The sequence below is a fragment of the Athene noctua genome, chromosome 9 (genome assembly GCF_965140245.1).
Source record: "Athene noctua chromosome 9, bAthNoc1.hap1.1, whole genome shotgun sequence".
NCBI lineage: Eukaryota > Metazoa > Chordata > Aves > Strigiformes > Strigidae > Athene > Athene noctua.
Genome location: NC_134045.1, coordinates 22,630,736 through 22,654,091, shown reverse-complemented (window position 1 = coordinate 22,654,091; position 23,356 = coordinate 22,630,736). Strand labels below are relative to the sequence as shown.

General features: G+C 46.5%; 3 protein-coding genes across 3 annotated transcripts; all 3 read right to left on the bottom strand.

Moving 5' to 3' along the window:
- Positions 1-1,723: 1,723 nt before the first annotated feature.
- Positions 1,724-4,982, bottom strand: LOC141963712 (arylamine N-acetyltransferase, liver isozyme-like). Its single transcript, XM_074913298.1, has 2 exons — positions 4,940-4,982; positions 1,724-2,617 (listed from the first exon to the last, which is right to left on the bottom strand). Exon 2 carries the CDS (start codon positions 2,609-2,611, stop codon positions 1,724-1,726), a length of 888 nt encoding a protein of 295 aa, XP_074769399.1. The 5' UTR covers positions 2,612-2,617; positions 4,940-4,982.
- Positions 4,983-7,245: 2,263 nt separating this feature from the next.
- Positions 7,246-11,341, bottom strand: LOC141963637 (arylamine N-acetyltransferase, pineal gland isozyme NAT-3). Its single transcript, XM_074913170.1, has 2 exons — positions 11,180-11,341; positions 7,246-9,275 (listed from the first exon to the last, which is right to left on the bottom strand). Exon 2 carries the CDS (start codon positions 9,272-9,274, stop codon positions 8,402-8,404), a length of 873 nt encoding a protein of 290 aa, XP_074769271.1. The 5' UTR covers position 9,275; positions 11,180-11,341; the 3' UTR covers positions 7,246-8,401.
- Positions 11,342-16,103: 4,762 nt separating this feature from the next.
- LOC141963818 (arylamine N-acetyltransferase, liver isozyme-like) lies at positions 16,104-20,094 on the bottom strand. Its single transcript, XM_074913480.1, has 2 exons — positions 20,052-20,094; positions 16,104-17,729 (listed from the first exon to the last, which is right to left on the bottom strand). Exon 2 carries the CDS (start codon positions 17,721-17,723, stop codon positions 16,830-16,832), a length of 894 nt encoding a protein of 297 aa, XP_074769581.1. The 5' UTR covers positions 17,724-17,729; positions 20,052-20,094; the 3' UTR covers positions 16,104-16,829.
- Between the last annotated feature and the right edge of the window lie 3,262 nt (positions 20,095-23,356).

The window sequence follows — 23,356 nt, the reverse complement described above, 5'->3', positions numbered from 1 at the left end:
AATGAATGCACATTTTTAGAATTCACTGATCCACGGGCAAATTAAACTTTGTTTCTTCCCTATTAGTAGATGTTTATGTTTTCCCTTAGTTAAGACCAGACTGAACTTGTTTTCCATGTAAAATAGTTACAGTAGACAGTTCCAAATGGCTCCAAAACTCTTTAAATTAAAATATTGTTATTTTGCAAGCCAGCACTTTGCGGTGGAGGATAGTCATCTGCTTCCTTGTGGGTGAACTGATTGCTAAGTTATTGCAAGTTGCATGTTCCTATGCTCTGTGGATGCAGAAAATTACCCTTCTTTGCTCACAAAGGAACTTTTTCCATCCGATCAAAGCTTCAACTGCAGAAGATATATGGAGCTGCCATGCCTAATAAATACCATGACAAATATTTATTTGCACGAAGTAATGCATTTCCTCTTTAAAACTTGGCCTGCTGTGTCTTCAAAGTGTTGCAGGGCTGTTATTTCATTTTCTTCCTGTCAAGCATGTCTTCTCTTCATTTAATGGAGGTGGAAAGTTGGACATGACTTTTGGGAAGGCAAAGGGCACATCTGGGAAAGCACCTGAGTTTTAGGCACATCAGGTGCCCTGTGAGTCTGTGTGATTGACTAATACGAGCATCAAAGTCTTTTTCCTGGCTGAGGACTAATGCATTTCTGTCACGCGCTTTCATGACACCTGCTGTATAGTACCTGCCACAGGTATCAGAAAGTTAAAAGGCTTTTATGTTACATTTAAGATGCTGTAAAATCAAGCCGGTGGCATATCCTAACTTCCCAGTGTTTCCTTTTGCATCTGCAGTATTACTTATTTAAGGTCGATTTTGTGCAGAATACTGTTTGTAATAAATAATATGAAGGGTTTTATCTACAATACTGTCATGCCTGCTTGACATCGCAGGAAGGTTAGGCCGTAAAGTTTAGATTATAGTTTGCAAAGGCTGAACTAAATTTCAATTTTGATACCAAAATCCAGAATTTAAGAACTGTTGAATCATCTCAGCTTCTACTGATTTTGTTTTGATTTCAGATTTGTTTTGATTTCAATCATCAGAGACAATTTCAGGAAAATTCAGACTTGGAAAAAACTGGATGCTCAAAATTAGAGAGCTTCTGGGATTTTTAGGTGCCCTTGCATAAATAGCTCACTTTAAGCTGATTTCTGGTAAGGGAATAGGACTCAAGTCTTTCAACATATTTCATCATAAGCTAATCAGCACCTAATAGTGGCTTGTTTTGAAAAAGTCTTAACCTTTCTTTTCGTTATGAAGTCTTTGAAAGCCAAATTCAGCTCAACTTTCTCTTTCAGACTGTTAATGGAAGTGAATAATTTGTAAAACTCTGCCGAGAAGAAAATTGGAAATAATACCAAAAAAGGTTAGAGGTCTTTTGTGTCAAATGGTAATGCAGCTTCTCCTCCTGTATCGTTTTGGTCTCCTCTGCCACAATATATATCTGAAATAAAATGAGATCCAGAGAGTTATGGAGTCAAAAAGCAAGTTCCATGTGAGCAAACTAGAGGTAGTAAGATTTCTCTATTTCCAAAAGAGGAGAAGCTTAAGAAAAAAAATGCAATTGGTATATGCAGTTAATTAGCAATGTACTTGAATTTACCAAGACTGGTGTTCATCTGATTAGCTCAATTTCAGATTCAGATTATAATTATTAATGTTAATTTTTATAGTGGATATTTACAGATCCATCTAGCACACCATTAGAATTAGATTGTATCCACTAAATTAGGTGGCAAGCCACGAACATTTACTGGTACGTGTTTGTTCTCCAACACTATATTGAATTTGTCTTTCAGGGTCTTCTCAACCTCTTCATCAGTAAGAGTTGTGATCTGCACCACATCCATGTCGTCCATGTAGTTATACTTCATCTCAGTGAAGGTCCAGCCAACTAAGGCGTAAAGCCCAGCAGTGGTCTGGAGGGTGCAGATCGACTTCTTCCGAAGTATGTTATCTGGAGACACTTGTAGGTACGTGTTCAGCTCCTGAAAGTCATCTATATGTCGTGGCTTGAGAGTGAATGTATATATTTTTCTGACATTCCCCAGTTGTGGAGTATCAGCGAAAGGGACACTTTGCTCAGGAATATAATGCTTCCTTTTGACTTTCTCAAAGAACCAGGTGCCGTTGTCTTCCGTGAAGCGGAAGATGCCAGGGACCTGGGGTTGATCCTTCCCAGAAACCAACATCAGTGGCTGCCACGCCTGGTAGGCACCGCCAAAACCAGCATCTACTATGTAGGGATCTCCCTTGATCACCACCTTCAGTAGGATATGATTCATCTCAGCAGTGTACGCCCCCTCTGCTGGTACATAACTGTTTCCTCCAAGAATGCAGATGTCGTACCCTAATTGTTGCAAGGCCCAAAATAAAAGGTGGTTGCTTTCCAGGCACCATCCACCACGTTTCTTCCTCACGATCTTATTGTAAGTAGACTGTAAATCCAGTTCGATGGTCTCCCCACAATGCATGCTGAGGTTTTCAAAAGGAATTGCCTGGATGTGATGCTGGAAAATGTCTGTCAAGGTTTGCAAGTCTGCATCCTTATGGGAACTGTTGTAAGAAATTCTTGCGAAATACTCTTGAATGTTCATTTTTGCCTGTGTGAGCAGAAAAATAGCCAGTTACTGTTGTGCAGCTGTCAAGGGGTTCACTCCTGTTTCTGTAGCACAGGTTAGCCAGCCTGCAAATGGAGCCTAGGCCGTTTTATTGAGGGTTTGAAAGAAATCTCTGCCCTTGATAGGAGATGAATGCAGGTGAGGCCTGCCTGTGTCATCTGTATTTCTTAAAAAAGAGATGGGGATAGGAGCAGGTGACTGTAATGCTTTCTCTGGCTCAGATGTTGCCTTCAACCCAGGTGAATGTTTTTCCTAGGGGAAGGCACGGCAGGTGGCACAACAGAATCTCTGGCCCCATATAAGGTGCTACGTGACAAAAAATTAATAGAACCGACAACAGGTTTGCAGAAATGCTGCTAGACCATAGCGGCATAGAATTCAAAGCAGTTTCTTACTGCTTCTTGTACCATAACAGAGAAGCAATTCTTTATTTATCCCACAGGTAGCTTAACTGGAAAGTTTTTACATTTGTGGCTTCAGCTGACTGGGATGAACATCTCGGTGTGTCACCACTTTAGACATTTGGGCGTCCATGTAAAGTGGGCTGTTGTGTTCTTAACCTCTTCAGCTTCCCTGTGGAGTTTAGACAGAGCTTTGACCCTGGCTGTTGAAAGGAGGGAACTGTTAGTTTTTCTAACCTAAGGGTCAGAGGAATGGGTAATTACTAAGAATAGATTCAAGACATATTCAATGGCTTTTGTTTCCTCTTACCATCTTTTACAAACCAAAGGCCTTATTTCCAGGTGGAATTATTGGATGTATTTTGGGTCTTCGTATCTCGGATCCCTTTTCCTTTCATTGGCAGAACAAGACCATCAGTGCTACTGGCGGCATGGCCAAGATGCAAAAAATACCCTATACACTTCTAATTCAATGACTCATCTGGTATCTGTAAGGATTTCTCTTGCCTTTTATTTAGATTTAATTTGGCTTGTTTCCATGCAAGGGTATTTGTTTTCCAGAATGATTCGCAGTCTGCTAAGGACTGTATTAATTTCCAACAGGTCTGAGGATTTCTTTCTCCTTGAAATTGGTTGCACGTTCCCTGGGAGGATTTTCCAAAAATCATTTGATGTAGATGAGATGGGAGAGATTACCTTCCAGGGACTGTTCTCTGCTTTGGTCCAAGTTCTCCCCTAGGAGTGCCCAGCACGGTGACCCGATATCCATGCCAGCACTTGAGCGGTGCTGGGAGATTTGAAAATCCCACCTCAAATATATTAGTGGAAATACCCCCGCCCCAGCAGGTGAGCACAACGGGTGACCTAATCTCTAGACCTGAACCCCAGTTTGGATGCCAGCAGCACAACTCACCTGCCTCAGTCACATTGCTCCTGATCTGCACTGGTACCAGGGTTCACACTGCTGATGCACAAGCACAGGAAAATGTAAAAACGAGAGGACTGTCCCAATAAGGGAATGAGAAATACACATTTTCACTTCAAAAGGACCCAAAGAAGCTACATGAAAAACAGTAATGGGTCTTTTGATACTGCGTTTTATGGGTTTTTTCCATCCCTGTTTTAGGACGAGGGCACTCATCTCTGGCAGGATCTCCTTGGAAACGCTGGTTGTAGAAAGCCATTCCCTCCCCACAGACAGTGCACGTGTACACTTGCAAGCTCATCCTGAGGTTCTACGCCTCGTTCTTCTTTCTGTTCCCCTTTTAGCCCTGTTGCACAGCCAGACAGAAACATTTTTTCCCTATGACTCCTCAAGCTGAATCTCTGTGACCAGGAGGGACCCAAGTGTGTCCATGAGCCTGGTGGGTCTGATACGCTTGACATTTACTTTCAAGCAAAATCCAGTCAGGCCCTGCTCTGGGCCAGCAGCAGAAGACCTGATGCCCTCTGTATAACCTGTCTGCTGGGTCTGGCTGTCCCCAGCGCCCCGGCGGGAGGGTCTAAGCAGCTCCCCTCTTCCAGCCACGAGCAACCTCCCCACGGAGAGCCTCCACGGGGTGCTGCCACTGAGGCTTTGGGAAATGTGCAGGCCGTGCCTCAGTTTCCCCAGCTGCCCCGTCTCTGGCCTCACCAACTTAAAGTCTGTGTAGAAGAGACAGCCTCGTGGGGGCTGACAAAATGGGCTCTGATCCCAGTGAATACTCAAAGAGGTTTAAGTACAATAAAGCTGTAGTACAGACTCACTGGCGTTAGGGAGCATTCACGTAAACCAGCGTTTACCTCCCGCCTTCTCGGGGGCAGCTTGGCACAACCATTCCACCGCACTGGTGATGGGGCCGCAGCAGCAAGCAAGCCCTCACCCAGGGCACGGTTTGCCTTCCAAAAGTGGGTTGCCAAATACCTCAGCCCTTGATTCCTTTTGCTCCCGCAGCAGCCGAGCGTTGTTCAGCATTTGTACAGCCTGGTGGGTCCCGAGATTCAGACGTTAGTTCTGCCTGTCTGCAAGCATCCCTGGGGATCGCTGTGCCCTTCCAGAATTAGGCTGGATATTAGCAACAGTTCTCCTCTGCTAAAATTCATGAGAGGCTTCCAGCGTTGGATCCTCTTGCACATGCCTAGACCATTCTTTGCATTTTAAGCCTCATGTGGCTGTTCTTTTCAGGCACTTGGGCACAGCATAAGGGGATAGTTTAAGTCTCGAGCACCTGATCTTTGTACTCGGACAGCGTCCCTGCAATGCAACGCGTGCTGTCGGCCCTGGGGTTGCTGTAACTGAGACTTGGCTAATACGCCTACGGTGCGAAGCACATGGTATGCAGCCCCACCGGGGTGGGCTTCTCCAAACCGGCTGACCCGCAGCTACAGGATGAAGTTAAAGATCAGACACTCAGGCACTCACCTCCCAGCCAGCGAGCTCAGGCTTTCCACCCGGGATCGGTTCCAAAGTTCCCAGGAAGAGTTGTAGAGGGAACTGCTGCTCTTAAAGGTCCAGGCTGCCTTTACTGCCCTGCGGGGACAGCGTTATCTTCCAGCAGAACAAGGAAAGAGGGGAGAGAGTTTCTTCTGTTATAATATTCTATATTGTGATGGATTTATTGCATTTTCTCTATTCACATATGTGTAGAAAGCCCTGTCACGCAACTCCTGGTCTTAGGTGATGTACAGAGAGCCTGAATATGATCCAGGCCCCACATCACTTAACAGTATTGAGTAGATTTAACCTCCCGCGTTACTGATTGAGAACTGAAGCCCCCAGGAATGCAAAGGAGAAACACAGGATGTTTATTACAAGCAACTTTTGTCAGTGGTTATAAGCCCATCCCCAACCCCACAGGTCACCCAGGTGCTTCAGGCTCTGGCGCACCTTGATGGCTGCACCCCGGCTGAAGCAGCAAAGCAATAGTGGCAAATTTTGACACGGTTTTCCTCTGCTGACCCTCAAATGGCCTGGATCCCTGTAGGAAGCCGCTTCTGATAGAGAGATAGTAATCCAAGCCAAGAACTCACTAATTTGCTGGTGGGGATGGCAATCACTGAATTAATCACACTGTGCTGAGCTATTCTTCATGGCTGATACCAGACCCTGAAAGCAACAAGGTCAGACTGGCCAAGTCATTTAGGTGTGTAAATCTCCCCGGGTTCAAAGAGAAGCCGTGTCCTTCGGCAGTGAGGGTGCTGCTCCTGGGGAGCGCTGCGCTCCCTGAGCCTCCTGTGCCTTTAAGGATTTGGCTCCAAAGTTACCGATGAGGGAGAAACAAACTAGTGCAATCTGCCGTGAAGAAACTCTCTTTTTTTCCCCTTCCAACAGAGAGCTTCCCTCGATTGCTCAGCAATAAAATCTGCTTCTGTGGGTGTGCTGGGCAGGAGGGCCAGGAGCGCTGAGCTGTGCCACAAAGCGGGCAGCAGCCAGAGCAGGGCACGGGGCGCACGCTCGAGGGCATCAATCAGCTGAAAGGAAAGTGGGTTTGCTGTTGTTGTGTCCCTTCACATGCCGAAGCTACGTGGCAGTGGACATGATGCCCTACTTCTTCCCCTGAGCCGATAAAACAGCCAAAGCACCAGAACTACCCAGGCACGGGGAGAGGAACAGGCACAGCCCTCGCTAGGTGCTTCCCCGGTCTCTTCCCACAGACGATGGAGCTTCTTGGCTCTGCACGGACCTTCTCCTGCCCCACACCTCCGCAAGGCCCGGCTGGGCTTTGACCTCTGTCTGCCCCAGCTGCCAGGCTGCTGTGAGGACAAACCCACCGAGTTCCACTCGTTTAACTCTTCCACTAACGTGGGGACCAAAGAAGGATACAGCTTGCACACAAGCCAGGTCCTGGGTCTGCTGCTTCTGACCATCCCTCTTGCAAGCTGCTGGTCTACGCTATAAGGAGCCCCTTGTTCTTCTACAACCCACATTTGATTTCCCTATAGGATGGGGGAGCCTCCTGCGCTGTAGGGCACTATTGCACACATGCAGCCACGCACACGTGGAGGCCTTTGCCTCTGGGAAGTCGGGATTTGGGGAACTCACTGTGTCTCTATGAAATACACTGTGCAGAATAGCAGCAGCTTTTATTAGCTACAAACTGCTAGTTAGGGAAAGCTGCACATTTTGCATAACAAAGGGTCAGTGAGTTACTGTATTTTTAAAAGCCTTAGCTGCAAAATATTACCACATTAAAAAAAAAAAAAAAATCAGGACAACTGCAGAGATTAATGGAATTTTTTACTTCGGGAATACGTGTTTGGGAATACATACTTCTACTTCATAATTCTTGGGGTTTTTCTATCACTTATATAATTTACTTAATTCTAAGTGCATAGTTGCAATGCTTCCGTGATTTGTACATAAAGGAACATCAAGCATCATCTCAGAGGGCAAAGTGATTCCATTTGAGTAATTTCCCATGCTACAAATCTTAGCCTTTAGGTAGCTGATTAAGATGAGTCGTTTCCCTTCTATCAATATAATCAGTATCACTGCAAACACGTCCTCAGTAGAACAGATAGGTTTCAGAAAACCAATTCTGGGCATGTGTTTGGGTTCAGGCACGATAAGGAATGTGCAATAACACTTGGAGAAGAGTAGCACTCTTAGGAGAGGAGCGTGTATTCCCAGCAGTCTGCTGCTGGGTGGGAGCAAACAAAATGCAGGGAGATGCTTCCCGTTCAATTCAATGGGAGATGCTTTCAATCCAAAGAAATACTGCTCTTTGGCTGTGTCACTGAGAGAACGGGAGAAGTCTGAAAGAAGACAGAATTGTCCACTAATATGTCTCCTCATCAGCTTCAGGCTGTAAATAGCCAGTCGGTAAGTATTTGCACAGCGCAGCCTAGGCATGGGACGGCCTGCCTGCTGCCTGAGGGGGTGTTGTGAAGATAAGAGTAAAAAAGCCAAAGGCTTTTGGCTTACTGCAGCAAACTCGGCACTGGATGCCTTTGTTTTTCTGGCTATTAAATTCCAAAAGTACTATGGTATTCATTTAAGAGGGGGGGTATGATCTTCCCCAGATGGCAGCGCAAAGTAATAAAGGAAGAGACATACAGCTCCACTCCTCTGCCCTGCTACTCTGGATGTATTTGGAAAAGCTTTTAAGAGATGAAAGGAGTAGGGACTGGGCAGAGTGTGCTTCCAGCTAAGCACAAACAGAAGGGGAGTGATTTGAATGAGCTAGGAAGAAATTATTTGTACCCAAACCAAGAAGAGATGCAGGAGCAGTTGTGAAAATCAATATCCTTTCCAGATTCATGCTAATAAGTTCTGCCTTACACAGGTGTAGATGGAAAGAGAAAGCCTAACCTTTAGATGCTTGTCAGAAATAGGGGAAGGATTGCATGCAATGGCACTGGGTTGAATTATAATTCAGGGAGTGAGTTAAAACACAGACAACCTGCTTGTATTGATGGGTACAAATTTCTTGTCTAGTGTTATATTGAATTTCTCTCTCAGTGTTTTCTCCATTTCTTCGTCTGCAAGGATTCTGATTTCCACCAGATCCATATTATCCTTATAATTGTACTTCATCTCGGTGAGTTTCCAGCCCACCAGAGCCCGGACACCGTCGGTGGTCTGCAGGCTGCAGATAGACTTTGTCACAAACAGCGAGTCTGGCGCTGTCTGCAGGTGGGTGTTTTGGGCTCTGAACTCTTCGATGTCTCGTGGCTGAAGGGTAAAGAGATAAACCCGACGGCAAACTTCTTTCTCCACGTTATGGGCAGTGGAGGCACTTTGGTTGGGAAGCCACTGCTTCCTTTTCACCTTCTCCAGGTACCAGACCCCGCTCTCCTCCAGGAAGCGAAAGACCCCAGGAGTCTGCAGCTGGTCTCTCCCTGAAATCAGCTCCATTGGCTGCCACATCTGATAAGCTAGTCCAAACCCACCGTCCACGATGTAGGATTTGCCATCAAGCACCACTTTTAGCAGCAGATGATCAATTTCATCGGCATACGCATCGTACTCTGGGACATAAACTTTTGATCCCAGAAGGGTGATGTCATAACCGAGGGTTTTCAGCACCCACGATAAAAGGTGGTTGTTTTCCATGCACCAGCCCCCACGTTTCTTCCTCACTATCTTGTTGTAAGTCGCTTCTAGGTCCAGCTCAATGCTCTCTCCACAGTGGATGCTGAGGTTTTCAAAAGGGACTGCTCGGATGTGGTGCTGGAATACATCTGTCAAGGTAGCCAGATCCGGCTTATCGTAGGAGCCCTGGTAAGAAATTCTGGTGAAATACTCCTTGATGTCCATGCTGCCTCAGGGGGGGTGGGGAAAAAAAAAAACACACAATAGGTTGTGTCAGAAGTGACAGAAGGATCTTCCGTTATAATGGGGTCCTCATCAGTATGGGCAGCCTGGCCAGCAGAGAGGGGGATTTGACTAATGGCCCCATCAAAGGCAGTGAGTGTGAGTATTAGCGCCAAGGGAAGCCAATGGGACACTGCTGATGAGCACAAATGTTATTTTTAATTGTTTCTTTTACAGCTGTGACGAGAGGCTCCAGCTGTGCTAAGCACATTGCAGTAGAGAGCTCCTGCCCAGCAAAGCTACAAATCTCCCTAGGAAGGAACAAAAAACAGTAGCAGCACTGTTTCCCCGCTAGACATTATAGGAACCGAGACTCTCCAGATCTGAACTGCTTTGCTCGTGGTTTGACTCAGCAAAGCAGAAGCAGGAAACAAAAGCTGCCACTCTTGCAGAGCAATCCAGAGCCTCCTCTGCAACCAAATCTGAAATAAATCTGCCCTGCCGTGGTATTTCCTTCATTATTTAGGCAGCCTGGCACGAGCTGGTCTCACCTGCTCCTGCTCTCTGTGCTGGCGGTAGCAGACACGTCCTGGAGTGCAGAAGGGAATTTGGGGGGCAGAAAAGGCCAGGGGAGGTTTTTTGCTGCATCTGCTGTGAGCCGCCTCCCTGCAGCACAGTTTAACTACCCAGCAGCAGAATGACACCAATGTTTGGGCCAAAACTACAAATTTCAGGGGGGCCTCACAGTTTCTGACCTCACTTTTTTGGGAAGCACTTGCGCCTTCAATTCATAATCTCCCCAGTGGCGGGTGGCTGCCCGGGGGTGAAGGACCAGGCATCGCCCTGCCCAGCACAGCACAAGGGCTCAGCAGGAGGCTGTTTCACAAGCACGGGGGTGGAAAGCAGCAGGAGCCCTCCCAGCCCTCCGAAGGGAACGAGAAAGGGATTTTGATGTAGCCAAATACTTTTGTTACTCCTCCCCAGGCAGCGCTAAATTTCAGGCACCTCTGAGTATGGAGCAATGTTGTTCAGATTACTGACGCGAGAGGTCCCAAAATGTTCTCAAGTTCCTGTATAACAATTCTTAAGGGAAAATCGTAAGAAAAAGTCCAACTGTTCCAACAGGATTAAATTCTCAATCTGATTAGAAATGGCATACCCCAAATTCTATGGCAATTTTGGAACGATACATTCAATATATAAACAAGGCAATGAAAATGAAAAATTTCCATTTGGCACAATGTCCTGAAGCAGAGGGTGCCCCAGTTTGGCTACCCACGTTTCCTAACCTTTAGGGAAGAAGCATTCAGAAATCTGTAACTATCGCATTGTGGCCCCTGCCACATCTCTGATATCCAGCAAGCAGACTGAATGATCCACCACTGGGTGAAGAGCATCAGATGATTTTTCAGGGGATAAGTGTTGTTCAGCTTTTGGCGCATTCCCAAGCTTTTCCTCAAAACCCCAGAACTACAACTTGATTGATTCTTGAAAACTTGGCAGAAACTTAGTTCTTGCCCTCTGAAGTTTTAACCAGCATCACCAGCAACGAGCTGGTTTTCATATTCTTTATCCCCTTCTTTCACTTTCCCAGGCAAAATACATATAGTAACATTTACTTAAAGGCAAAATGCTGTGGGGTTTTTCTCTCTGTCTGTCCATCTCTTGCGGGTGTTTATAAGGCCCTTTCAGCTGTGTTTTCTGAAATAAGTGAGGGGGCACAAATGCCCAATCTGCTGGAGGCTGATAACTGAGTAAATAAACCAACCTACCTCTTGCACCAAGCAGCTGAGCATTCCCCCTTCGGCTGTTACACCATTTTCTGACCAGTTTTGCTTTCAAACATTTAACTTCCTGGTTAGAGAGCACCGAGCTACCGAGATTCAGGGTTTAAAATAAAAGGCTTACCTGGAAAATCAGTTCAAGCACCAGTGATTATCCCGTGTCTGGGGGGGAAGGTTTTAGGCTAAAGCAAGTGGTGTGGCTGTCTGTCCTTCCCTGAGCACAGATGGGGTTTGAGGATTTTTCTCCAGCTCCTCTTCAGGGGAATGCCTTTTCTGTCAGCTTCCTTTTGCCTGCCGATGTTAGATTGCAAAAGCTGAAAAAAAAAAAAAAAAAAACCAACAAACCAAACCAAACAAAAAAAAACCAACAACCACAAACCGAGAAGGGTGGAGCACAAGAGCTATAGTGAGCAAGCGAAACCAAAAGCTCTGACTCGACATGCATGGAAAACCTGGTTGTTATTAGAGCAGAGGCTGCTTTGCGTTTTCACTCATTTCATGCTTTCTGCAGAAGCTGGATTGGGCTGTGAAGAAAAGGGGTTTTTTTGCTTTGGTAGCTAGCTGATCGCACTCGGGTAATATATGGGTTTTTTCCCCAGGTGTTAGGTTACTATTTGTTTGGAAACATGGGGAAGAAATCTTGCAGGCATTCAATCTGAGAAGGTTTTTGCACTGTTATGAGAAGTAGCAACACCCTGGCACAGTAAGTTGCACCTGCGATCCCCTTGCCCCAGTCAGCACACACAAGAACTTCAGCACTGCCTTTGCTTAATTTGCTCCCTATCATTTATGTGTGATTTTTTTTTATTAGAGTACATTTCACAGAATGTAAGAAAGCACTGTGTGGCTTCTTTGGCCTTTGCCCACCAGGAGCACCTGAGGATGTTGTGGTGGTGAAGAAGCTCTCGGCAAAGTGATGACTGTGGAGTGCTGACACATAGGGAGCTCCATCCTTCCCCTGTGCTTCATACTGCTTTTTTATCTACAAATTTTGCTTGCATTTTGCCAAGCTAATGCTTATTAATTCTCTCATATGTGCAGCTGGATTCTTTCCTGTTAGTTCCCCAAGAGCAGCTCCAGCCCTTCACATTAGCACCAATGGCAAGTTTCATCCAAACACTGATTTATTGGAATAATTAGCAGAGATAATAAATAAGAGCAAACAGAGATGTCTGTGGTAACACATTAGAGAGCGCCACTCTCGTTTCAGAATGTGGCTCTTTATCATCCCATCAGCGGCTGGTGTTTGACCCCGCAAGCGAGAACCGATGCCCAAGCCGAGAGGCACTGAAGGGAATGGATTACCTGCCCTCGTCGGGCTCCCCTGGGCAGATCCTGCTTCTAACCAAGTAGGAGCAAACCCCATTTCTCCTGGTACTTTGATACTCGGCTTTTCTCAATTCCTCTCCATATTACGTGGCTCTGATCTTGAGCATTTTCTTCCCATGCCTTTCCAATGTTCATCCCAATCACCACTAGCCTATGCTGTCGTTCCTGCATCACTCTCCTTTTCTCCCCATCCTGCACATTTTGCTCCTCAAGCCATTAATACCAGGTGCTCTCATTCTCCCCAGGCGTGCCCAAAGCCATCAGAGGGCAAAGCTCACTGAATGACTGCTAAAAGTAATAAAAGGCTGATCCTGACCCAGGAGCCTTGCCAGCGTCTGTTTGCATTTCAGCCCTGCGCCCAGATCATTGGGGCTATTTTCAGGCTCGCTGGGACAATAAATTGCAATCACGGCTGCTGGGTAATGCAGCCATGAGGTGCCTGCCCCCATCGCCAAAGCAGCAAAGGCAAAGTCCAGCTTGGGCGGGCTGGGCTGCAGGGAGCGTGACTGGGGGTGAAGGAGCAAACGGGAATGTCCTTGGAAAGGATATTGCTGCCCACCTGGACACTCTAACGCAGTTGCCCAGCCTTGGCAAGCGCGGAAGCTGGTTGAGCTTTTCCTGGAAGACCCTCAGTGTACCTGCACTTGCAGTGCAATTATACGCTGCAGTATTTGCCTGGGGAAATAAAAGTGCAGGTGCCCTGGTTGGGGTAACAGTCCAGTGTCTGCTCACTGTTAAACAGCTCCCCTCTATAATGACCTCTGATATGGGCTGCATAACAAAGCAAGGTATATTATATTATACTATGTTATATTTATTATATGTTTGCTTAAAATGCAATCTATTTGGTATTCTACTTAACTATCTGGTTTTGGTAGGGAGGAGAGAACAGAGACTTTTCAAGTAATGAGACAATCAAAGTGTTTTAAATGGAATTAGTATAAAATCGTAAACTCTTACACAGGTCAGATTTTCCCACCTTGCTCAGCTCTGAGTCGCTGGAAAAGGAAACCCTGCACAGCCTGAGCCGAGTGGCTGGCTCTAGCCTTTCATTTCCAAAGGGAATTAATCGGTGTAGGCTGCCCTGTCACAAGACCAGTAAATAATATTCTCAGCCTATAAATGCATTCCTAATGGCAGAACTCCCTCATGCTTTATATTCATTGCCTTCCTTAGGTGGTTATAGGTATCAGACAGCTGTGGCTACATGTCCTTCTGCATTTGTATCTGCAGCTTCCATCACGCGCAGTGTTGGTGGTGCCCACCCCAGCAGCCGAAGGATGAGCCTGCAACTGTGGCACCAGCTCCTGCCCATGGGACGACAGAAGGGAGTAGCTGTGCTGCACATTGCTTGGCTTTTTCTCAGTATCCGAGCTTTCTGTAACCAGTTGCCCACTTGCTCAGGGCTGCTGCGGCCAGTGAACTCTTTATCAAACCTTTTGGGTAACTCAGGCTTTCACAGCAGCTCTTTGGCCAGTTTTCCCCCTCCCCACTAGCTCCTTCATGAGAAATGCTCTTCTACCTGGGCCCACATACATTCCCTGCTGCCCACCTGGTCCATCCACGACCCCCAAAACTCCTCTGGCTTTTCCTTCTGCAGGACAAGCTGATCAGCCGTTAGCAGCAGTCTTCTCTGGGGTCTGGAGTATGCAGGTAGTGATCCCAGAAGCAAAATAAACCAAAACTCACTCTGCCACACTCAGATGCATTTTTCTCATGCAGCACCTGGATGTGCCTGTAAGGCAGCACCAGGAGGTCAACTTGTATGGGCGGGCAAGGAGTGGGGGTCCCCGTCCCAGGCAGGGAAGGGAGCTCAGGCAGTTCCCAGCCCCTTCCACGCTGCGTGTTTGGAGCAATGCAGAGCTGCAAGACACGGCTGCAATTTCTCCTTTCTTTCGTGTTTATTTTTCCCCCTCCTCAGCTCCTGCAAGCGCTGCTCAAAACGCTCCTTCCCAGACCAGAGGTAAGACAGCCCCAGCAGGGTCCCATGGAAGTGGTTTCAAAGAAGAAATTCAGCTTGGCAGGAACAGGATCGGAAACCAAATGTCGCCCCCAGGGCCCAGGGGCAGAGCCAACAGCTGCCTCCCCAGCCCAGGGTACCTCTGTCTGCAGCCACCCCCCAGCAGCTGTGGGGCTGCCCCCGGTCAGGATACCCTCCTGGTGAGCAGGAGGTGGCTGCATGGTTTGTTCTCATCATGAACGTCAACAAATGGTGGGTGTTTTTTCCCCTTCCCAGAAGTTCAAACCACCACATCAGCATGCAGTGCCACTGCTTCCTGCAGCACTTGGCAGAGCGAGGCACAGGGCTTTGGCTCCCTCCCAAGAGCATTGGGGAGGTAGGGATTGCCTCTCAGCAGCCTCCCAGGGAGTTTGGACACCCAGTGCTTGCTTGTGCCTGAGATTTTACTTTTTCAACTTTGCAAAAAGTACACGCCCTCCCTCCCCTCTGCATCTGATCATTGCACACACTGCCGCAAAAATATTCCAGTGCTCCCCAAATCGGTAAGTAATATGCACCCAGGGCACCTTTGGAGACCCAGGATGTTAATCGTTCTTTCTTCATTTCAATGTCCTATCTAGAAATTGGAAGCATCGTGTTTTACTGGGGTTTTGTGCAGATAAATGCTCCCATGATTAACAATTAATAACTGCCGTCATGTTACGCTGTCACTGCCGAAGGGCAGTATGACAGAGTAATATGTAACGGGGCATCGGCACTGCTGGCTGGACCCTGAGAGTGTTTCATTTCACGCTTTCTAATGAGAGCTGTCAGTAGCCTACTTTGGAAAATTTCCAAATGGGAAAATTTGGAAATCTGGAAAAATTTGGGGCTGAAACGCCATTACAGAGTGCAGCCGGGCAGAATAGGCACCCATGGCAGAGCCCACAAACAAAGCAGATGGTCTATGGGGAAATAGTCAGTTGCTAAAGACCAGTTCATTACTTCTCTTTAATTTCACCACACTTTCACCACAGTTGCTTGGTAATTGCAGGGCAATGCATTTTCCTGTGCGGGGACAGAAAGGCCTTGTTTGAAAATAAAGATGTTATGCTGGTCTAGTCCAAAAGTCAACATAACACACCCTGTTAAAATTAATTACTTGATCACGTGCAAAAATTCTGTAGAGTTGCTAAACGAATAGATAAAATAGCCTGTAACCTGGGCACATGCAATTCCACCCACTTAGGTATGACCTGCCTGCACAAAGAGGACTCCCAAGTCAACAGTCAACTATCTTTATCAGCCACATTAATGGCTGGGTATTCAAACCTGTGTACCACATGCAAAAAAATAATGTTGCAAGATATTTTCAAAGGAAAATAGTCCCAGCTATTCAACAGGTGCACTGACTAAAGGAGAGTTATATATGTGTATGAATACAGAGGGGGAAAATGAGAGTTCCCTGAAACTCTTTTGGTGAGCTCACATTTGGGATAGCAGAGAGGTGCTGATGAAACACTTGCAATGTTTCTGCGACTGGAATACGAAGCAACAGAAGAAACCTCTCAAAGGGAAATATTCTTTAATTTTCCTAAATGGAAAAAATCTTGGCTTTATAATCGATGTGTTCTCCATACAGTAATCTAATTTATATTACCGGACACCTTACATATTTATATATATATATATATATATATATATATATACACACATATTTATTAGCTCTGGAAAATAAATGCCTAAATGCAGCAGGAATCATCAGATATGAGCAGTGAAACCACCAAGCCCCATCCTCATCAGAGATAAATTGTCCTTATTCCACCAAAGCCACAGAGTAATGCTACCTTCACTCGCCTGGCTTTCTGACTCAGAAAAACTGGATGCTCAAAATTAGACAGTTTGGGGAGTTTTTTAGGTGCCCTTGCATAAATAGCTCACTTTGAGCTGATTTCTGGTAAGGGAATAGGACTCAAGTCTTTCAACATATTTCATCATAAGTTAATCAGCACCTAATAGTGGCTTGTTTTGAAAAAGTCTTAACCTTTCTTTTCGTTATGAAGTCTTTGAAAGCCAAATTCAGCTCAACTTTCTCTTTCAGACTGTTAATGGAAGTGAATAATTTGTAAAACTCTGCCGAGAAGAAAATTGGAAATAATACCAAAAAAGGTTAGAGGTCTTTTGTGTCAAATGGTAATGCAGCTTCTCCTCCTGTATCGTTTTGGTCTCCTCTGCCACAATATATATCTGAAATAAAATGAGATCCAGAGAGTTATAGAGTCAAAAAGCAAGTTCCATGTGAGCAAACTAGAGGTAGTAAGATTTCTCCATTTCCAAAAGAGGAGAAGCTTAAGAAAAAAAATGCAATTGGTATATGCAGTTAATTAGCAATGTACTTGAATTTACCAAGACTGGTGTTCATCTGATTAGCTCAATTTCAGATTCAGATTATAATTATTAATGTTAATTTTTATAGTGGATATTTAAAGATCCATCTAGCACACCATTAGAATTGGAATGTATCCACTAAATTAGGTGGCAAGCCACGAGCGTTTACTGGTACGAGTTTGTTCTCCAACACTATATTGAGTTTGTCTTTCAGGGTCTTCTCAACCTCTTCATCAGTAAGAGTTGTGATCTGCACCACATCCATGTCGTCCATGTAGTTATACTTCATCTCAGTGAAGGTCCAGCCAACTAAGGAGTAAAACCCCTCAGTGGTCTGGAGGCTGCAGAGCGACTTCTTCCGAAGTATGTGATCTGGAGACACTTGTAGGTACGTGTTCAGCTCCTGAAAGTCATCTATATGTCGTGGCTTGAGAGTGAATGTATATATTTTTCTGACATTCCCCAGTTGTGGAGTATCAGCGAAAGGGACACTTTGCTCAGGAATATAATGCTTCCTTTTGACTTTCTCAAAGAACCAGGTGCCGTTGTCTTCCGTGAAGCGGAAGATGCCAGGGACCTGGGGTTGATCCTTCCCAGAAACCAACATCAGTGGCTGCCACGCCTGGTAGGCACCGCCAAAACCAGCATCTACTATGTAGGGATCTCCCTTGATCACCACCTTCAGTAGGATATGATTCATCTCAGCAGTGTACGCCCCCTCTGCTGGTTCATAAGTATTTCCTCCAAGAATACAGATGTCGTACCCTAATTGTTGCAAGGCCCAAAATAAAAGGTGGTTGCTTTCCAGGCACCATCCACCACGTTTCTTCCTCACGATCTTATTGTAAGTAGACTGTAAATCCAGTTCGATGGTCTCCCCACAATGCATGCTGAGGTTTTCAAAAGGAATTGCCTGGATGTGATGCTGGAAAATGTCTGTCAAGGTTTGCAAGTCTGCATCCTTATGGGAACTGTTGTAAGAAATTCTTGCGAAATACTCTTGAATGTTCATTTTTGCCTGTGTGAGCAGAAAAATAGCCAGTTACTGTTGTGCAGCTGTCAAGGGGTTCACTCCTGTTTCTGTAGCACAGGTTAGCCAGCCTGCAAATGGAGCCTAGGCCGTTTTATTGAGGGTTTGAAAGAAATCTCTGCCCTTGATAGGAGATGAATGCAGGTGAGGCCTGCCTGTGTCATCTGTATTTCTTAAAAAAGAGATGGGGATAGGAGCAGGTGACTGTAATGCTTTCTCTGGCTCAGATGTTGCCTTCAACCCAGGTGAATGTTTTTCCTAGGGGAAGGCAAGGCAGGTGGCACAACAGAATCTCTGGCCCCATATAAGGTGCTACGTGACAAAAAATTAATAGAACCGACAACAGGTTTGCAGAAATGCTGCTAGACCATAGCGGCATAGAATTCAAAGCAGTTTCTTACTGCTTCTTGTACCATAACAGAGAAGCAATTCTTTATTTATCCCACAGGTAGCTTAACTGGAAAGTTTTTACATTTGTGGCTTCAGCTGACTGGGATGAACATCTCGGTGTGTCACCACTTTAGACATTTGGGCGTCCATGTAAAGTGGGCTGTTGTGTTCTTAACCTCTTCAGCTTCCCTGTGGAGTTTAGACAGAGCTTTGACCCTGGCTGTTGAAAGGAGGGAACTGTTAGTTTTTCTAACCTAAGGGTCAGAGGAATGGGTAACTACTAAGAATAGATTCAAGACATATTCAATGGCTTTTGGTTCCTCTTACCATCTTTTACAAACCAAAGGCCTTATTTCCAGGTGGAATTATTGGATGTATTTTGGGTCTTCATATCTCGGATCCCTTTTCCTTTCATTGGCAGAACAAGACCATCAGTGCTACTGGCGGCATGGCCAAGATGCAAAAAATACCCTATACACTTCTAATTCAATGACTCATCTGGTATCTGTAAGGATTTCTCTTGCCTTTTATTTAGATTTAATTTGGCTTGTTTCCATGCAAGGGTATTTGTTTTCCAGAATGACTCGCAGTCTGCTAAGGACTGTATTAATTTCCAACAGGTCTGAGGATTTCTTTCTCCTTGAAATTGGTTGCACGTTCCCTGGGAGGATTTTCCAAAAATCATTTGATGTAGATGAGATGGGAGAGATTACCTTCCAGGGACTGTTCTCTGCTTTGGTCCAAGTTCTCCCCTAGGAGTGCCCAGCACGGTGACCCGATATCCATGCCAGCACTTGAGCGGTGCTGGGAGATTTGAAAATCCCACCTCAAATATATTAGTGGAAATACCCCCGCCCCAGCAGGTGAGCACAACGGGTGACCTAATCTCTAGACCTGAACACCAGTTTGGATGCCAGCAGCACAACTCACCTGCCTCAGTCAAATTGCTCCTGATCTGCACTGGTACCAGGGTTCACACTGCTGATGCACAAGCACAGGAAAATGTAAAAACGAGAGGACTGTCCCAATAAGGGAATGAGAAATACACATTTTCACTTCAAAAGGACCCAAAGAAGCTACATGAAAAACAGTAATGGGTCTTTTGATACTGCGTTTTATGGGTTTTTTCCATCCCTGTTTTAGGACGAGGGCACTCATCTCTGGCAGGATCTCCTTGGAAACGCTGGTTGTAGAAAGCCATTCCCTCCCCACAGACAGTGCACGTGTACACTTGCAAGCTCATCCTGAGGTTCTACGCCTCGTTCTTCTTTCTGTTCCCCTTTTAGCCCTGTTGCACAGCCAGACAGAAACATTTTTTCCCTATGACTCCTCAAGCTGAATCTCTGTGACCAGGAGGGACCCAAGTGTGTCCATGAGCCTGGTGGGTCTGATACGCTTGACATTTACTTTCAAGCAAAATCCAGTCAGGCCCTGCTCTGGGCCAGCAGCAGAAGACCTGATGCCCTCTGTATAACCTGTCTGCTGGGTCTGGCTGTCCCCAGCGCCCCGGCGGGAGGGTCTAAGCAGCTCCCCTCTTCCAGCCACGAGCAACCTCCCCACGGAGAGCCTCCACGGGGTGCTGCCACTGAGGCTTTGGGAAATGTGCAGGCCGTGCCTCAGTTTCCCCAGCTGCCCCGTCTCTGGCCTCACCAACTTAAAGTCTGTGTAGAAGAGACAGCCTCGTGGGGGCTGACAAAATGGGCTCTGATCCCAGTGAATATTCAAAGAGGTTTAAGTACAATAAAGCTGCAGTACAGACTCACTGGCGTTAGGGAGCATTCACGTAAACCAGCGTTTACCTCCCGCCTTCTCGGGGGCAGCTTGGCACAACCATTCCACCGCACTGGTGATGGGGCCGCAGCAGCAAGCAAGCCCTCACCCAGGGCACGGTTTGCCTTCCAAAAGTGGGTTGCCAAATACCTCAGCCCTTGATTCCTTTTGCTCCCGCAGCAGCCGAGCGTTGTTCAGCATTTGTACAGCCTGGTGGGTCCCGAGATTCAGACGTTAGTTCTGCCTGTCTGCAAGCGTCCCTGGGGATCGCTGTGCCCTTCCAGAATTAGGCTGGATATTAGCAACAGTTCTCCTCTGCTAAAATTCATGAGAGGCTTCCAGCGTTGGATCCTCTTGCACATGCCTAGACCATTCTTTGCATTTTAAGCCTCATGTGGCTGTTCTTTTCAGGCACTTGGGCACAGCATAAGGGGATAGTTTAAGTCTCGAGCACCTGATCTTTGTACTCGGACAGCGTCCCTGCAATGCAACGCGTGCTGTCGGCCCTGGGGTTGCTGTAACTGAGACTTGGCTAATACGCCTACGGTGCGAAGCACATGGTATGCAGCCCCACCGGGGTGGGCTTCTCCAAACCGGCTGACCCGCAGCTACAGGATGAAGTTAAAGATCAGACACTCAGGCACTCACCTCCCAGCCAGCGAGCTCAGGCTTTCCACCCAGGATCGGTTCCAAAGTTCCCAGGAAGAGTTGTAGAGGGAACTGCTGCTCTTAAAGGTCCAGGCTGCCTTTACTGCCCTGCGGGGACAGCGTTATCTTCCAGCAGAACAAGGAAAGAGGGGAGAGAGTTTCTTCTGTTATAATATTCTATATTGTGATGGATTTATTGCATTTTCTTTATTCACATATGTGTAGAAAGCCCTGTCACGCAACTCCTGGTCTTAGGTGATGTACAGAGAGCCTGAATATGATCCAGGCCCCACATCACTTAACAGTATTGAGTAGATTTAACCTCCCGCGTTACTGATTGAGAACTGAAGCCCTCCAGGAATGCAAAGGAGAAACACAGGATGTTTATTACAAGCAACTTTTGTCAGTGGTTATAAGCCCATCCCCAACCCCACAGGTCACCCAGGTGCTTCAGGCTCTGGCGCACCTTGATGGCTGCACCCCGGCTGAAGCAGCAAAGCAACAGTGGCAGATTTTGACACGGTTTTCCTCTGCTGACCCTCAAATGGCCTGGATCCCTGTAGGAAGCCGCTTCTGATAGAGAGATAGTAATCCAAGCCAAGAACTCACTAATTTGCTGGTGGGGATGGCAATCGCTGAATTAATCACACTGTGCTGAGCTATTCTTCATGGCTGATACCAGACCCTGAAAGCAACAAGGTCAGACTGGCCAAGTCATTTAGGTGTGTAAATCTCCCCGGGTTCAAAGAGAAGCCGTGTCCTTCGGCAGTGAGGGTGCTGCTCCTGGGGAGCGCTGCGCTCCCTGAGCCTCCTGTGCCTTTAAGGATTTGGCTCCAAAGTTACCGATGAGGGAGAAACAAACTAGTGCAATCTGCCGTGAAGAAACTCTCTTTTTTTCCCCTTCCAACAGAGAGCTTCCCTCGATTGCTCAGCAATAAAATCTGCTTCTGTGGGTGTGCTGGGCAGGAGGGCCAGGAGCGCTGAGCTGTGCCACAAAGCGGGCAGCAGCCAGAGCAGGGCACGGGGCGCACGCTCGAGGGCATCAATCAGCTGAAAGGAAAGTGGGTTTGCTGTTGTTGTGTCCCTTCACATGCCGAAGCTACGTGGCAGTGGACATGATGCCCTACTTCTTCCCCTGAGCCGATAAAACAGCCAAAGCACCAGAACTACCCAGGCACGGGGAGAGGAACAGGCACAGCCCTCGCTAGGTGCTTCCCCGGTCTCTTCCCACAGACGATGGAGCTTCTTGGCTCTGCACGGACCTTCTCCTGCCCCACACCTCCGCAAGGCCCGGCTGGGCTTTGACCTCTGTCTGCCCCAGCTGCCAGGCTGCTGTGAGGACAAACCCACCGAGTTCCACTCGTTTAACTCTTCCACTAACGTGGGGACCAAAGAAGGATACAGCTTGCACACAAGCCAGGTCCTGGGTCTGCTGCTTCTGACCATCCCTCTTGCAAGCTGCTGGTCTACGCTATAAGGAGCCCCTTGTTCTTCTACAACCCACATTTGATTTCCCTATAGGATGGGGGAGCCTCCTGCGCTGTAGGGCACTATTGCACACATGCAGCCACGCACACGTGGAGGCCTTTGCCTCTGGGAAGTCGGGATTTGGGGAACTCACTGTGTCTCTATGAAATACACTGTGCAGAATAGCAGCAGCTTTTATTAGCTACAAACTGCTAGTTAGGGAAAGCTGCACATTTTGCATAACAAAGGGTCAGTGAGTTACTGTATTTTTAAAAGCCTTAGCTGCAAAATATTACCACATTAAAAAAAAAAAAAAAATCAGGACAACTGCAGAGATTAATGGAATTTTTTACTTCGGGAATACGTGTTTGGGAATACATACTTCTACTTCATAATTCTTGGGGTTTTTCTATCACTTATATAATTTACTTAATTCTAAGTGCATAGTTGCAATGCTTCCGTGATTTGTACATAAAGGAACATCAAGCATCATCTCAGAGGGCAAAGTGATTCCATTTGAGTAATTTCCCATGCTACAAATCTTAGCCTTTAGGTAGCTGATTAAGATGAGTCGTTTCCCTTCTATCAATATAATCAGTATCACTGCAAACACGTCCTCAGTAGAACAGATAGGTTTCAGAAAACCAATTCTGGGCATGTGTTTGGGTTCAGGCACGATAAGGAATGTGCAATAACACTTGGAGAAGAGTAGCACTCTTAGGAGAGGAGCGTGTATTCCCAGCAGTCTGCTGCTGGGTGGGAGCAAACAAAATGCAGGGAGATGCTTCCCGTTCAATTCAATGGGAGATGCTTTCAATCCAAAGAAATACTGCTCTTTGGCTGTGTCACTGAGAGAACGGGAGAAGTCTGAAAGAAGACAGAATTGTCCACTAATATGTCTCCTCATCAGCTTCAGGCTGTAAATAGCCAGTCGGTAAGTATTTGCACAGCGCAGCCTAGGCATGGGACGGCCTGCCTGCTGCCTGAGGGGGTGTTGTGAAGATAAGAGTAAAAAAGCCAAAGGCTTTTGGCTTACTGCAGCAAACTCGGCACTGGATGCCTTTGTTTTTCTGGCTATTAAATTCCAAAAGTACTATGGTATTCATTTAAGAGGGGGGGTATGATCTTCCCCAGATGGCAGCGCAAAGTAATAAAGGAAGAGACATACAGCTCCACTCCTCTGCCCTGCTACTCTGGATGTATTTGGAAAAGCTTTTAAGAGATGAAAGGAGTAGGGACTGGGCAGAGTGTGCTTCCAGCTAAGCACAAACAGAAGGGGAGTGATTTGATTGAGCTAGGAAGAAATTATTTGTACCCAAACCAAGAAGAGATGCAGGAGC

Coding starts and splice junctions, on each gene's coding strand:
- LOC141963712 (XM_074913298.1), bottom strand. CDS start 2,611: ATGAACATTCAAGAGTATTTCGCAAGAATTTCTTACAACAGTTCCCAT.
- LOC141963818 (XM_074913480.1), bottom strand. CDS start 17,723: ATGAACATTCAAGAGTATTTCGCAAGAATTTCTTACAACAGTTCCCAT.
- LOC141963637 (XM_074913170.1), bottom strand. CDS start 9,274: ATGGACATCAAGGAGTATTTCACCAGAATTTCTTACCAGGGCTCCTAC.